The sequence below is a fragment of the Crocuta crocuta genome, unplaced genomic scaffold (genome assembly GCF_008692635.1).
Source record: "Crocuta crocuta isolate KB4526 unplaced genomic scaffold, BGI_CrCroc_1.0 scaffold29, whole genome shotgun sequence".
In the NCBI taxonomy this organism is placed as follows: Eukaryota; Metazoa; Chordata; class Mammalia; order Carnivora; family Hyaenidae; genus Crocuta; species Crocuta crocuta.
In genome coordinates this window covers 6,240,264-6,253,547 of record NW_027533280.1, presented here as the reverse complement: position 1 = coordinate 6,253,547, position 13,284 = coordinate 6,240,264, and the positions used below count along the sequence as shown (strand labels likewise).

The following is a 13,284-nucleotide window of genomic DNA, read 5'->3' as shown; positions in this document are numbered from 1 at the left end:
AAACGTTAATAAATATTTTAACAAGTTGAAAGAACTTGAATGAACATGTATTTCCAGGATTGGAAAAGGATAGGCAAATTTGGGGCCTAATTTAATTGATAAGTGATCCACTCTTGATTTAGGCTTTCATAGTAGACCTAGAATTCCATCCTTTCATTCACAGTTCATTGACTTGGTTCACTTGAGATCTTCTGTGAATTGCTGTATGCAATTATGCGATTCAGTGTGGCCATGATTGCCATCTTCATAATGGAAAAACAGAAAAACTTACAGAAGCATTTAAAAATTCACTATAACATTTGAGAGGGTTTCTCTATTCTGTAGCCTTTCCTGAAAAGTGTTGTGTTGAGTTTGCAAATCCGGCCAGTTGATCTGCTTTGAAATAACCCAGGTAGAAAGTTCTTTTATGCGGACGGCTACATGTAATGAATTGGTTAATGTAGTAGATCAGGGAGTATAGTAATTCATCTGTTTGGAGCTTGAGTGATCCTGAGTTTCAGTGTATGTGCTGCCGAGGCGGGCACAGTTCTGAGTTTTAAATATCCTTTCTTCTGGGAGAGTGAAAGGTTTTATTGTTGGCTCATAGCTCCCAATGTCTACAGTGTCTTCCCTGTCCCGCTACTCAGTCTTCCCTCCTAACCAGGAATCTAACCAGCCCTACCTAATTTGCTGCCAAGTGCAACAGATGGAACTAGTCAGCTGATTTAAGGACCGCATATTCTGTAGTTCTCAGGATTCTTTTTTGTCAGATGTCCCCCCAATTTTAAATGTATCAGTCGTCACCATTTGTTTGACTACCAGTCAGAGATCACATTTGCTTTAGAAAAATCGCCCCTGTAGTTATGATTGCTTAAATATGAGCTCTTTAACTTAACACTGTTTTTAAAAAGTTTTTAATGTTTATTTTGAGAGAGAGAGAGAGAGAGAGAGCATGAGCATGGGAGGGGCAGAGGGAGACCCAGAATCCAAAGCAGGCTCCAAGCTCTGAGCTGTTAGCACAGAGCCTGACGTGGGCCTCAAACTCATGAACCATGAGATCATGGTTTGAGCCAAAGTCGGATGCTTAACTGACTGACCCACCCAGGTGCCCCTGTTTTGTTTTGTTTTGTTTTTTTCTGTCTCTTTTTTTTAAATAGAGAAAAATCCATGTGTCTATTACCACAAATACTAATGACATTTCAAATTGAACAACTGTTTTACAAAGCCCTAATTGTAGGGCATATATAATTCTTAATTTTTTTAACGTTTATTTGTTTTTGAGACCGAGACAGATTGTGAGTGGGGGGGAAAAGCAGAAAGAGGGAGACAGAATCGGAAGCAGGCTTCAGGCTCCTAGCTGTCAGCATGGAGCCGGACACGGGGCTTGAACCCACGAACCATGAGATCATGACCTGAGCCGAAGTCGGAGGTTCAACCGACTGAGCCACCCAGGTGCCCCTTAATTATTTTTTTAAGTAATGTCTGGACTCAACGTGGGGCTTCAGCTCACAACCCTGAGATCAAGAGTTGTATGCTCTACCACTGAGCAAGCCAGGTGCCCCTAACTTACTTTACTATCTTGATTTACTGAAGATTAATTCCTATTTTCTTTCTTTCTTTCTTAAGATTTTATTTTTAAGTCATCTCTACACCCAGTGTGGGGCTCAAACTCACAACCCTCAAATTGAGTTGCATGTTGTCACGACCAAACCAGCCAGCCAGCTACCCCCTAACGCTTCCCATTTAGTTGTTGAGATTGCTTCTACTTTTTCTACTCTAATAAAACTGCAGTGAACATGTCTGTACATCTATTTCTGGAATTTTTTTTAGGATAAATTCTTAGAAATGGGATTACTTCCCATTTCTTTCAGAGGTAGGCTCTAATCTTTTAATTTCTTGACCCTTTTTAGAGACTTACATCCCTATTCTGAACAGTGAAGTGGATGGATATTGATATTTACTTTTAAGGGAATACAGTAGTTCATGCCCTAATCTTTTCTGTTAATTATTGGCTTAGTTAACTTCTTTATATATAACATGATCTACTACTTTAAAAACCTCTCTGTGCTTTTTCTTACCACAATTACTTGAAATGCATGTTGGCATTTCGTATTTCATTCACGTCATGGCTGGCAGGTATATGTTCTTGTATTTTTCCACGTGGAAAATGGAAAGAAATTGACTGAAGTGAGCTGATCCTCTATAATTGCTCTTAGGTCAAATATGAGAGTTTTGTTCAAAGCCAGATTTGGCTGGCAAATCCTACCCTCTGTTAGACTTTCTGGAATGATTGTTGTTGTCTTAGCTTAAAGTTGTATGTCACATATGATTAAAAAACAAACAAACATTAAGGCTACAAGTTACTTTGAAAGTCATTCCTTTCATTGGGTGACTTCATTATCCCCAAAGTACAGTTAGTGACCCTTCCTTCTGATTAAGGATGACGGGGATCTTCCCTGTTCCTTAAATAGCTTTCCCCCTTTTTAAAGAGAAGAGTATTCCTTTTCTAATGACCTTCTGGTCTTCTGTCTACTTCAAGAGCAGTTACTGAGAGCAGTGGTTTTATAGCAGGATCTGAGACCAATTATTTAATATTCATAAGTACCAGAATAGATCCTTCATGGCGACTTACTAAAACTCAGAGGTATGAGGTCTTGGATGAGCTGATGTTTGGCCATGACCTTCAAACTTAGAATTCTGAAAAACGGCCATGTAGCGCACAGTTCTTAGTTTTCATAAGGGGCCATTGGAATGGACCGTGCTGAGTAGTCTAATGGATTTCTGAAAGCATAGTGTGCTTTAGATACTGCTAAATCAATAAACATAAGTCACTTAAGTGTGTATATTATATAATATTTGGTTAATTATAACTCCAATCCTTTCAGAATATTTGTCTTTCAAGTGGAATGCCAAAATATAACCGAAATACTTACAAAAATAGAATCAAAAGTGCAGAAGTATATTATAGTTTTTTTTCCAGCTAGTCTTAATATTTGGAGTTAGCTATAGATTACTGTCATAAATATCATTTTATGAACCGTGAAATTTCACATTTTAGAACCGGTTATGTTTAAGATTGATAATAAAAAATAGCTGAATTTAATGTTACTAAGTTCTTTGATTCTTGAGTAATAAAAGCCTATATTGAATTTTTTTTAACAGTTGCCTCATATAACTTAAGTAGCTGGTCAGTGTACCATAAATAAAAAATGTATATGGAACACATGTATTTTATATCAAAGAGTTTTACTGAGTGGAAATTACAAAACCAATATTGGAAAGCTTTTTAAAAATACAACAAAATTTGTTTTAGAGGTTCATAGCTGGGAAGACAAATTTAAAGTTTGATTTTTTTTTTTTTGGTAAAATTTTTAATGTCTTTTTTATTAGAGAGAGAGAGAGGGAGAGCAAGAGCATGAGCAGGTGAGGGTCAGAGAGAGAGGGAGATACAGAATCCAAAATAGGCTCCAGGCTCTGAGCTGGGTGTCCGCATAGAGCCCGACGCGGGGCTCGAACCATGAGATCATGACCTGAGCCAAAGCCGGACACTTAGCCGACTGAGTCACCCAGGCGCCTCAGTTGTTGTTGTTTTAACAACATTGAAAAATANGACTCTTGAATGCTGAGAACAAACTGAGGACTGATGGATGGGGGGGAGGGGGGAGATGGGCATGGAGGAGGACACTTGTGGGGATGAGCACTGGGTGTTATATGGAAACCAACTTGACAATAAACTATTTGTAAAAAAAGAAAAATTTCTATTTTCTATGACAAAAAAAGAAAAAGAAAAATACCTTGGTCTTTGGTTATTGATTCTATTTTATTTTTTTACATCTATTTATTTTGTGAGATCATGCAGGGGTGCAAGCCAGGGAGGGGCAGAGACAGAGAATCCCAAGCAGGCTCCACGCTGTCAGCACAGATTCCCGACTTGGGGCTCAGTCTCACACGACATGACTTAAGATGAAATCAAGAGTGGAATGCTTAATCGACTGAGCCACCTAGGCACCCCTCACTGTTGTTTTTAATGGTGGAGGTTGGTTACTGATTTTTGACGGAATTTCTTGAAATGAAGAAAAAAGGGAGGCCAGGCTACCTTCCTTGGATATTTACAGCTTCAAGGTAGATGGTTGCCCTTGAAATACGATCCTATTTTTAAGGTGCTTGAGTTACCTTATCTGCCATGTGAAAAATAATCAAAAGGGTGATTTGTGTTTGAACCCCGACAAAAGGTAGGAAAATAGTTTGGTATGACTTGATGGTAAAAGACCTTGAATCATTATTTGTTTGATCCTGTTGGATTAAAAACGAAAAGTGGTTCTAGTTCGTAATTTTAATGTGACCTGCAATACAGCTTTCCCAGTAAAACATAGTTAAATACAGATATAGCCTGGTTGGAATTGTTTTTCCTTTAAAAATTATCGTATAGTTAAATTGACCTTTTCAGGAGGTATACTGTTGTATGAATTTTAACACCTGTATAGATTCACATCACCACCACCACTACCAGGATACAGAACACTTCGTTCATTCCAGAAAACTTCTTCATACTATTCCTGTATAATCATACCCTGCCTGTTCTCCTAATCTCTGGCAATCACTGATCTCTTCTCCATCACGATAGTTCTGTTTTTTCCAGAACGTCATGTAAACGGAATCCAACAGATGCAACCTTTGGAATTGGCTGCTTGCACTCAGCAAAACGCCATTGAGATTCATTGAAGTTGTATGTATCAGTAGTTCTTTTTATTGCTATGTTGGTTGAAATTTTATTTTTTTAAAAACTTACTTTGAGAGAGTGAGACAGTGAGTAAGCAAGCAGGGGAGGGGCAGAGAGAGCAGGAGAGAGAATCCCAAGCAGGCTATGCACTGTTAGCACAGAGCCCCACGCAGGGCTTGAACTCACGAACCTTGAGATCCTGACCTGAGCCAAAACCAAAACTTGGATGCTTTATCAACTGAGCCACACAAGTGTCCCCTGTTGGTTGAAATTTTACGTCATTTGGATCCTATTCTTGATCTGATAGGCAGGCACTGAAGTTCAAATTGCTTACCTTTTTATTAAACTATGAACTTTTTTTCAAATGTATGAAATACATTAAAAATTTTTTTTACATTTATTTATTTTTGAGAGAGAGAGAGAGAGAGAGAGAGAGAGAGAGAGAGAATCCGAAGCAGGCTCCAGGCTCTGAGCTGTCAGCACAGAGACCGATGTGAGGCTCAAACCCACGAACTGTGAGATCATGACCTGAGCTGAAGTCGGACGCTCAACCGACTGAGCCACCCAGGTGCCGCTGATAGAGATTTTTCGAATTGGAATTTTTTATTTATAGGTGGGCTCCACACCCAATGTGGGGCTTAAACTCCCAACCTGGTGATCAAATCACACACTCTATTGACTGAGCAAGCCAGGTGCCCCAGAATGTGTTTTTTTTTGTTTTTATTATTATTTTTTTAAGGTTTTTTATTTATTTCCAGGAGAGAGAGAGAGAGAGAGAGAGAGACAGCGTGAGCAGGGGAGGGTCAGAGAGAGAGGGAGTCACAGACTGAAACAGGCTCCAGGCTCTAAGCTGGCAGTCAGCACAGAGCCCGACGCGGGGCTTGAACCCACGAACCGCGAGATCATGACCTAAGCGAAAGTCAGACGCTCAACCGACTAAGGCACCCAGGCGCCCCTGTTTTTTTTTGTTTTTAAACGGAACACTTCAGTGACTTGCATGTATGGCTAAGCAAGACAGTTACAGTGTTTACATTGTTCTGGAAGTTCTAATTATTTGGCTGTTTTTAAGGGCAACATTTGAAGTAATAAAAGTATTTTGCAAGTTTCTGAGAGAAATAAAGTGATCTATATAACCTTTTAAAATGTCAATGCCAATGGCCAAATGGTGTTTTTTGCTTTATTTCCAACCTCTTCCCAGCCTGACTTTTTTGGTCAACCGAGAACCAAATTCCTCTGACACCTGATACTCTGTTTTAATGTGTTTGCTCCTGGAGTGTCCTCCTTTGTTGATTACAGTAGTTTGTTCACTTTAACCTAGTTGAATTTATATGCATAAACTTTTGGCATCATGAAGTTAGTTTAATTCTTCATTTTTATTTTTTTATTTTATTTTATATGTTTTATTGCTAGAAGAGAGAGAGAGAGAGAGAGACAGCGTGAGCAGGGGAGGGTCAGAGAGAGGGAGTCACAGACTGAAACAGGCTCCAGGCTCCGAGCTGGCAGTCAGCACAGAGCCCGACGTGGGGCTCGAACCCACGAATCGCGAGATCATGACCTAAGCGAAAGCCAGACACTTAACTGACTAAGCCACCCAGGCGCCCCTAATTCTTCATTTTTAAAAGGAAATGGTTATTTGAGAGTAAGAGAGCACATGTGTGCGTGCGAGCCTGGGAGAGGCAGAAAGAGACCGTCTCAAGCTGGCACTGTTAGTGCCATGAGATCATGAGATCTTGACCTGAGCTGAAATCAAGAGTTGGTTGCTTTACCAAGTGAGCCAACCAACTGCCCCTATTTCTTTTTTCTTTTTTTTTTTTTAACTTTTTAGTGTGTATTTACTTTTGAGAGAGAGAGAGCGCGAGAGCAAGTGCTCGCAGGTGAGGGTCAGAGAGAGAGGGAAATACAGGATCTGAAGCAGGCTCCAGGCTCTGAGCTGTCAGCACAGAGCCCAACACGGGGCTCAAACCCATGAACTTCAAGATTATGACGTGAGCCAAAGTTGGACACTTAACTGAGCTACCCAGGTGCCCCTTAATTCTCTATCTTGATAGCTGGGTCCTTTCTTAGTTGATTGAGGATTTAATGGTTTTATTTCCCTAGTTGCTGAGAATCTAGAGGAGGTCTCCTGGTAATTAATTGTATGTTTTGGCAAGAAAATAGTGATTCCTCTGTCAGTAGGAACTGAATAAATCTATACCATGTCACCGACTGAAATAATGGATTAACTGTAGTAAAAATGGAGTGTTCTTCAAAATAAAAACTGTCCATTATTAGGTGTATTCGATTTTGAAGATAAAACTTTGTTCTTGATTTCACTTACAATCCACCTGGTAACTGGAGTCAGAGAAATGCGTTGTATATAACTCTAGAGCATTTCCGAAAGATTCGTACCTCCATTTTCTAAAATAAATTACTTGAACGCATTTCTGACTTCCACACTTCACTATTTTCATGATTTGGGTTCTCTGAATTAGGTCTGATAATTCCTTTTAATTGGAGCACTAGCGGAACCGGCCCAAGGTCGTGGTGGAGGGGGGGGAGGGGGATCTCCATCAGCAAACACCTGGCTCTACGGCACATCTTTTCCCATTCGGCTGCAATTAAGAGGATTGATGTGGACTAATTTTAGACCCTATCGGCCAGACTCGCTTCCGTCGGTGGAAGCGGCGGAGGGGGAACCACGCATCCGAACTTCTTTATTGTCTGTTCCCTTAGATCTTGACGTTTGAGACCAAGAACCCGACGGAGCTGGCCGAGCGGCTGCGCTCGGTGTGCGGCAACCAGAGCAACGCGTACGCGCGGCTGCTGGAGTACCGGCTGAACGCGCTGCGCGGCCTGTGGAACGCGCAGCGCCAGCTCGCCCTGGAGGAGCAGCACGAGCGCGAGAGCTCGGGCGACGAGGAGACGCTGGCGCTGCTCAAGCGCCAGGGCCTGCTGCAGCAGCCCGAGCAGGCGCCCTTCACGTCCCGCATGGGGCTCCTGCTGGTCTTCCCCCTCATCCAGTCCCAGAGCAGGACGGACCCCTCCCTCTGTAACATCACTGCCGAGGTGCTATTGAACTGCCTTCGCGACTGCCAGCCCTTGAGCCTGACCAAGGAGCCCGCCGACTGTCTCAATGGCATCGAGACCCTGCTGTGCTCCTGGCTGGAGGACGCCCCCGACCCGGACCGGCACGTCCCACACAAGCAAAGGGAGAACGCTGCCGCTGCCCTGGTGGCTTTAGCGTGTGCCAGGTAAGGGCAGGCCCAGTGACCCCCTGACCGCTGCTGCCGGGGTGGGGGGGCGGTGGGGGGAAGAGGGCAGGCCTGTTTGATGAAGTCTTCAGCATCCGGTAGGCCTTCTTGGGCGGCAGCATTGAATTTCACAGCCTTGACCGTGCAGGAGATGCTTTCACCAACACTGGGCGCCAGGAACCCCAGCTGGAAGCTAAGTTCCAGCGTTTGCCGCCTGTGCTCCCGAGATAAAGCTGAGCAGCTGGAAATGGAGAGCCAAGCCTGCCGCTATCTACTCGCCCCCTCCGCCGTTAGTGCTTCAGGTGCAGCAGTTGGTGGTGGCATAGCTGTATCTCTCCCAGGAGGACGGTCAGAAAACTTGTAGAGCCCCTAATTTTGTTTTTTTCCACGGGTGTCTGTAAGGAGCGTATCAGCAAGTGAGTGGATGATTAGCACGACTCCCACAGATTTGATCACAAATTGTATTTCTGGACCCAGATGCTTGCCTCCGTTAATTTAATGGAAAGATCTCTCTGCATATGTCTAGATTTAATAGTGTGCCATCCTTTGTGTATAAGCTGATGTTACTGATTTCCTATCTGTAGGAAATGTGCTTGGAGTGACTTTTCCAGGGAGAGGATTTCTACTTTGCCCTGCCCAATAACGTCTATGTTCATGGGCACATATTTGTGAGAAAGAGGTCCTCTGCCCTTACTTTCTTCTAAGCTAGTTGTCTAGAGACCAGTTAGGACCATGGTCTGACAGATCAGTGTGAGGTTAAATAGTGAAACTAATCGGCCCCTCTCCCTTCAGAATTTTCTTTGAGTTCTCTTTCCGTTCTTTCCTGTTTATTTTTGAGAGACAGTGACAGAGTGCGAGCAGGAGAGGGGCAGAGAGAGAGAGCGAGACACAGCTACTGTGACCGCTCTGAGCGGTCAGCACAGAGCCTGACGTGGGGCTCGAACTCAGAAGCTGTGAGATCATGACCTGAGCTGAAGTTGGACACTGAACTGACTGAGCCACTCAGGCGCTCCTCTCTATTTTTTATTATTTTTCTAAAATATTTTTTGAACACTTATTTTTGAGAGAGAAAACGTGAGCAGGGGAGGGGCAGAGAGAGGGGAGACCTAGAATCCAAAGTTCAGCTGTCAGCACAGAGCCCGATGCGGGGCTCGAACCCACGAACTGTGAGATCATGACCTGAGCTGAAGTTGGACACTTAACCGACTGAGCCACCCAGGTGTCCCCCCCGCCCCACTTTTTTTTTTTTTTAAAGCAAAGTGTATGTGGAGTAAATTCTTGGAAGATGATGAAGTTCTTAGCTATAAGACTTCTTTTGTTTTTTATGGTTTCAAAGTTGACCTTCACATGGTTGAATCTCAGGCTTTTTTTTAAGGCAAGATTGCACCAGTATTTGTCAGTTTCTTTGCCCTGAGCAAANCCTCTCTATTTTTTATTATTTTTCTAAAATATTTTTTGAACACTTATTTTTGAGAGAGAAAACGTGAGCAGGGGAGGGGCAGAGAGAGGGGAGACCTAGAATCCAAAGTTCAGCTGTCAGCACAGAGCCCGATGCGGGGCTCGAACCCACGAACTGTGAGATCATGACCTGAGCTGAAGTTGGACACTTAACCGACTGAGCCACCCAGATGTCCCCCCACCCCACTTTTTTTTTTTTTTTTAAAGCAAAGTGTATGTGGAGTAAATTCTTGGAAGATGATGAAGTTCTTAGCTATAAGACTTCTTTTGTTTTTTATGGTTTCAAAGTTGACCTTCACATGGTTGAATCTCAGGCTTTTTTTTAAGGCAAGATTGCACCAGTATTTGTCAGTTTCTTTGCCCTGAGCAAAACTGTCTTAGCCTAGTTTTAGATCCCTGAAGACTGTAGATGATTGTGGAAATCCTAACATGAGCTTAATTCTGGAGACGTTACTGGGTGGTACTGAAATACATTTCCCTTGAAAAGCTTTATGTTGGATTAATTTATATTCTACATTTGTAGAAGACCATTTCCAAGCCCTAAATAGATTTATTATTAACACAGAAATCCCATTTAGAGAAAATATACTTTTAGATAGAACTGTCTTCAGGCAGATTTAGAATGTTAGGAATAATCATCAACTCTTGAATTTTAATTAGGAATCATCATCAACTCCTGAATTTTAAACATTTTTTTTTTAAGTTATTGAACACGGGGTCATAAAACTTCCTTTTTGTGCCCACATTCAATCTGATAGTTATTGAAATTACTTCCTGTGCTTGAGATTCCAAATTCCACTCAGAAATGTTGAAATGAATGTTTTCAGTTTCTTCTTGGGGTTTTTGGTGGTTTTTATTTTGAGGGAGCGAGGGCACAAGTGAGTGAGGGGCAGAGAGAGAGAGAATCAATCCCACAAGAGACAGAAGTGGGGCTCACTTGGGATTTATGTTTTACCTAAAGCAGGGCTCAAACTCACAAACTCAGATCGTGACCTGAGCCGAACTCTGATGCCTAACGACCGAGCCACCTAGGCGCCCTTGTGCTGTTTTTAACATGGTTCCTACATGGTATTGCCAATCTTGCCCTCTTATTCTGGACTTTATTTACCTCAGAAGTCCTAAGCGTTTTAGTTGGGTTATCTACATTAATGAAGTTACGAGGGACGTAATTGAACTTATGAGATCGATGCTTCCAAAGACCAAACATTTCAAAAAACTATTTTGAAGATGTTTATTCGTTCAGCCAACTAACATTTATTGAACACCTTTGCCAGGAACTTTGCTAGGTTTTAGGAACATAGTGATTCATGGTTTCACGCCTCGCAGTTGAATGGACTCTGAGTGATTCACTTTGTAAATAATTATTGCTCACTTACCGTGTGCAAGGCGCTCTTCTAGGCAGTGGGGATCCAGCAGTGAGCTAGACAGTTGGTTCTTAAAATTGCAAAGTCGACATGCAGAAGCTAATTTCAGAGAGGGCTGTTCATTTGAAGGAAAACCTAGCAGGATGTTCTGATAGAGGCTGACTAAGTGGAGGTCCAACAGCATTCAGTAAAGACTGCAGGTAAGGCCTCCCTGAAGTGGAACAGAGGCCGGGATGACGAGAAAGATCCAGCCAGTGGCCGAGTGTTGCGGTCAGGAGTAGCACTAAGTGGCACAACTCGGATGCTCTTTCTGTGCTTGGGGTAGCTGAGGGGGTAGCTGAGGGACCGCACCATAATCATACGGAAGGCAGCGGGTGAGGAAAGGGTCAGGAGGAGAGGTTGGCATGGCTCTAATCACGAGGGACTTCGGAGCCGAGGAACTAGTGATTCAGTCTGGCAGCTAGCAGTACCGTATAGCTGGTTTAATGGGCTTACATGTTCCAGTGTGCTTTTGCCCCTCTATTTTAACCTCCCCGCACCCCAGGGAGGGCTCCCTGCTGGAGACATGAAGAAGCAAAAATCCCTAGGAATTAAGTGACCGGGTTGAGATGGGGCAGCTTGTGAGTGGCCCGACTCCCAACTTGAGCGTTTAGCACTGGCTGCTGCCTTCCTGCTTTATATTCTATTGCTCTTTGGTTTTGATTCTTTGAACACCAGAAGTAGTGAAAGGGGCACTTAGGAGGAGGGCTCAAGCCTGCTCGGTCCGGTGTCAGGTATTCTGTTTCTTTTGGGGTTCAGGCATATAATACCCAGCAATTAAAGCTTTGGCTAAGAGAATAAGGCAGCGATCTGAAGTCGGCCTATCTGATACAGGCGATCATTTAGTTCCGGAAATGTTCTGTGGTGATTTATACTTGGGATCTGGCCGGGTAAGTCCTATGCATCTTAAAAGCACCTTCTTTTAGATCCTGCTGACCATATTCTAGATTTCCTAGAGTCTTGAGCCTTGGGAACCAAAAGAAAATTGGATAGCGGTGAGCTCCATGAATATTATAATCACATACTGCACAGCAAGGGAAGCAGAAGGAACACCTGAGCTCACAATCCGAATTATTTGAGGCCTGGCTGGCTCAGTTGGTAGAGCTTGTGACTTTTCATTTCGAGGTCATGAGTTCAAGCCCCATGTTGGGGGCAGAGTTGACTTAATAGTAAATTTTTAAAAATTATTTGAACATCTTCCTTTTCAGGCATATTTAATGTGATGGGGAGATGTTATGTAAAATGATAAAGTTAAAGATATTTAAAAACTAAGCCTGAGGGTGCCTGGGTGGCTTAGTTGGTTAAGCGTCTGACTCTTGATTTTCCGCTCAGGTCAGGTCTCCTGGTTCATGAGATTGAGTCCTGCATCGGGCTTTGCGCTGACAGTGTGGAGCCTGCTTGGGATCCTCTCTCTCCCTCTCCCTGCCCCTCACCAGCTTCTGTTTCTCTCTCTTTCTGTGTCTCCCTCTCTCTTCCTGTCTCTTTCTCTCAAAATAAATGAATGAACTTCAAAAATAAAAACTAAGGCTAGAAATACTATTAGGTTATTTATTAAATGTAACTGCCTTCTGTAAAATCTCTCTCCTAGGCTAAAGAAGGACTTGATGAAACTGTCCAAACATAATAGCCACACATTCTTTGTGTTTGAGCCTTCTGTTTTGAACTTTGTGTTGGGGGGAAAATTGTTTGCCTTTACAGATGCAAGGAGAACATCTTAATCGGCATAATTGGTGCCACTCATACAGTAACTTTCTGTATGAGCCAGGGGTAATCTGTAAGAATCGAGTATGTTTTGTACATGTCTTCCGATTGGTAGAAGCAGACACCTTTTGGAGAACCTTCTCACAGGGTTAATAAAATTAACCTTCTTATTTGACTTTTAAGTTCTGATGATTTTCCTTTTTATTTTTAGGGGATCATTGAAGACTTTTGTTCATACGGTCCATCTATTACAGAAACAGACTGATCTGGGGTCCCTGCCTGTAGCTGATGTACTGTATAGGTAAGCTGTCACTTTGGATCCTTACCCTCTTCCTCCATAAGGGAGATTTGGACATAAAGTCTCTTTTAGTAAGTAGAGTGCTAAACTCCTTAATTAATGATTCATATTTTAAAATATCCTATACGTAAGAATTTTGTCTCCTCCTTCCTTCTTTGAAAGTGTTCCTAGAGTGTGTTGTTTTTCAGTTTTTATTTTGTTTTTAAACAATGTAATCACTTACAATGAATTTTTATAGATTTTAAGAGCTGTGAAGACATAAAGAAGAAACTGAATATCACTTATAATCTCATTACCCAAAGATAACCACTCCTAATGTTTTGGTATATGTGCTTCCCAATCCTTGCCCTAACTGCCCCCTCTACATATATGTAAAACCTATACGTTTTATACACAGCTGTACTTTAAAAAAATGTTTTTTAAAAATGTTTACTTATGGGGCACCTGGGTGGCTTAGTCGGTTAAGCGTCTGACTTTCGCTTAGGTCATGATCTC

General features: G+C 42.4%; 1 protein-coding gene across 1 annotated transcript in view; it reads left to right on the top strand.

Annotated features, from left to right (window-relative positions):
* The first annotated feature begins 592 nt into the window (after nucleotides 1-592).
* Nucleotides 593-13,284, top strand: part of HECTD4 (HECT domain E3 ubiquitin protein ligase 4) — a 139,656-nt gene continuing 126,964 nt past the window's right edge. Inside the window, exons 1-3 of the mRNA XM_077747960.1 lie at nucleotides 593-694; nucleotides 7,412-7,929; nucleotides 12,703-12,792. Coding sequence (XP_077604086.1) covers nucleotides 593-694; nucleotides 7,412-7,929; nucleotides 12,703-12,792 — 710 coding nt within the window. The remainder of the gene's footprint in view (nucleotides 695-7,411; nucleotides 7,930-12,702; nucleotides 12,793-13,284) is intronic.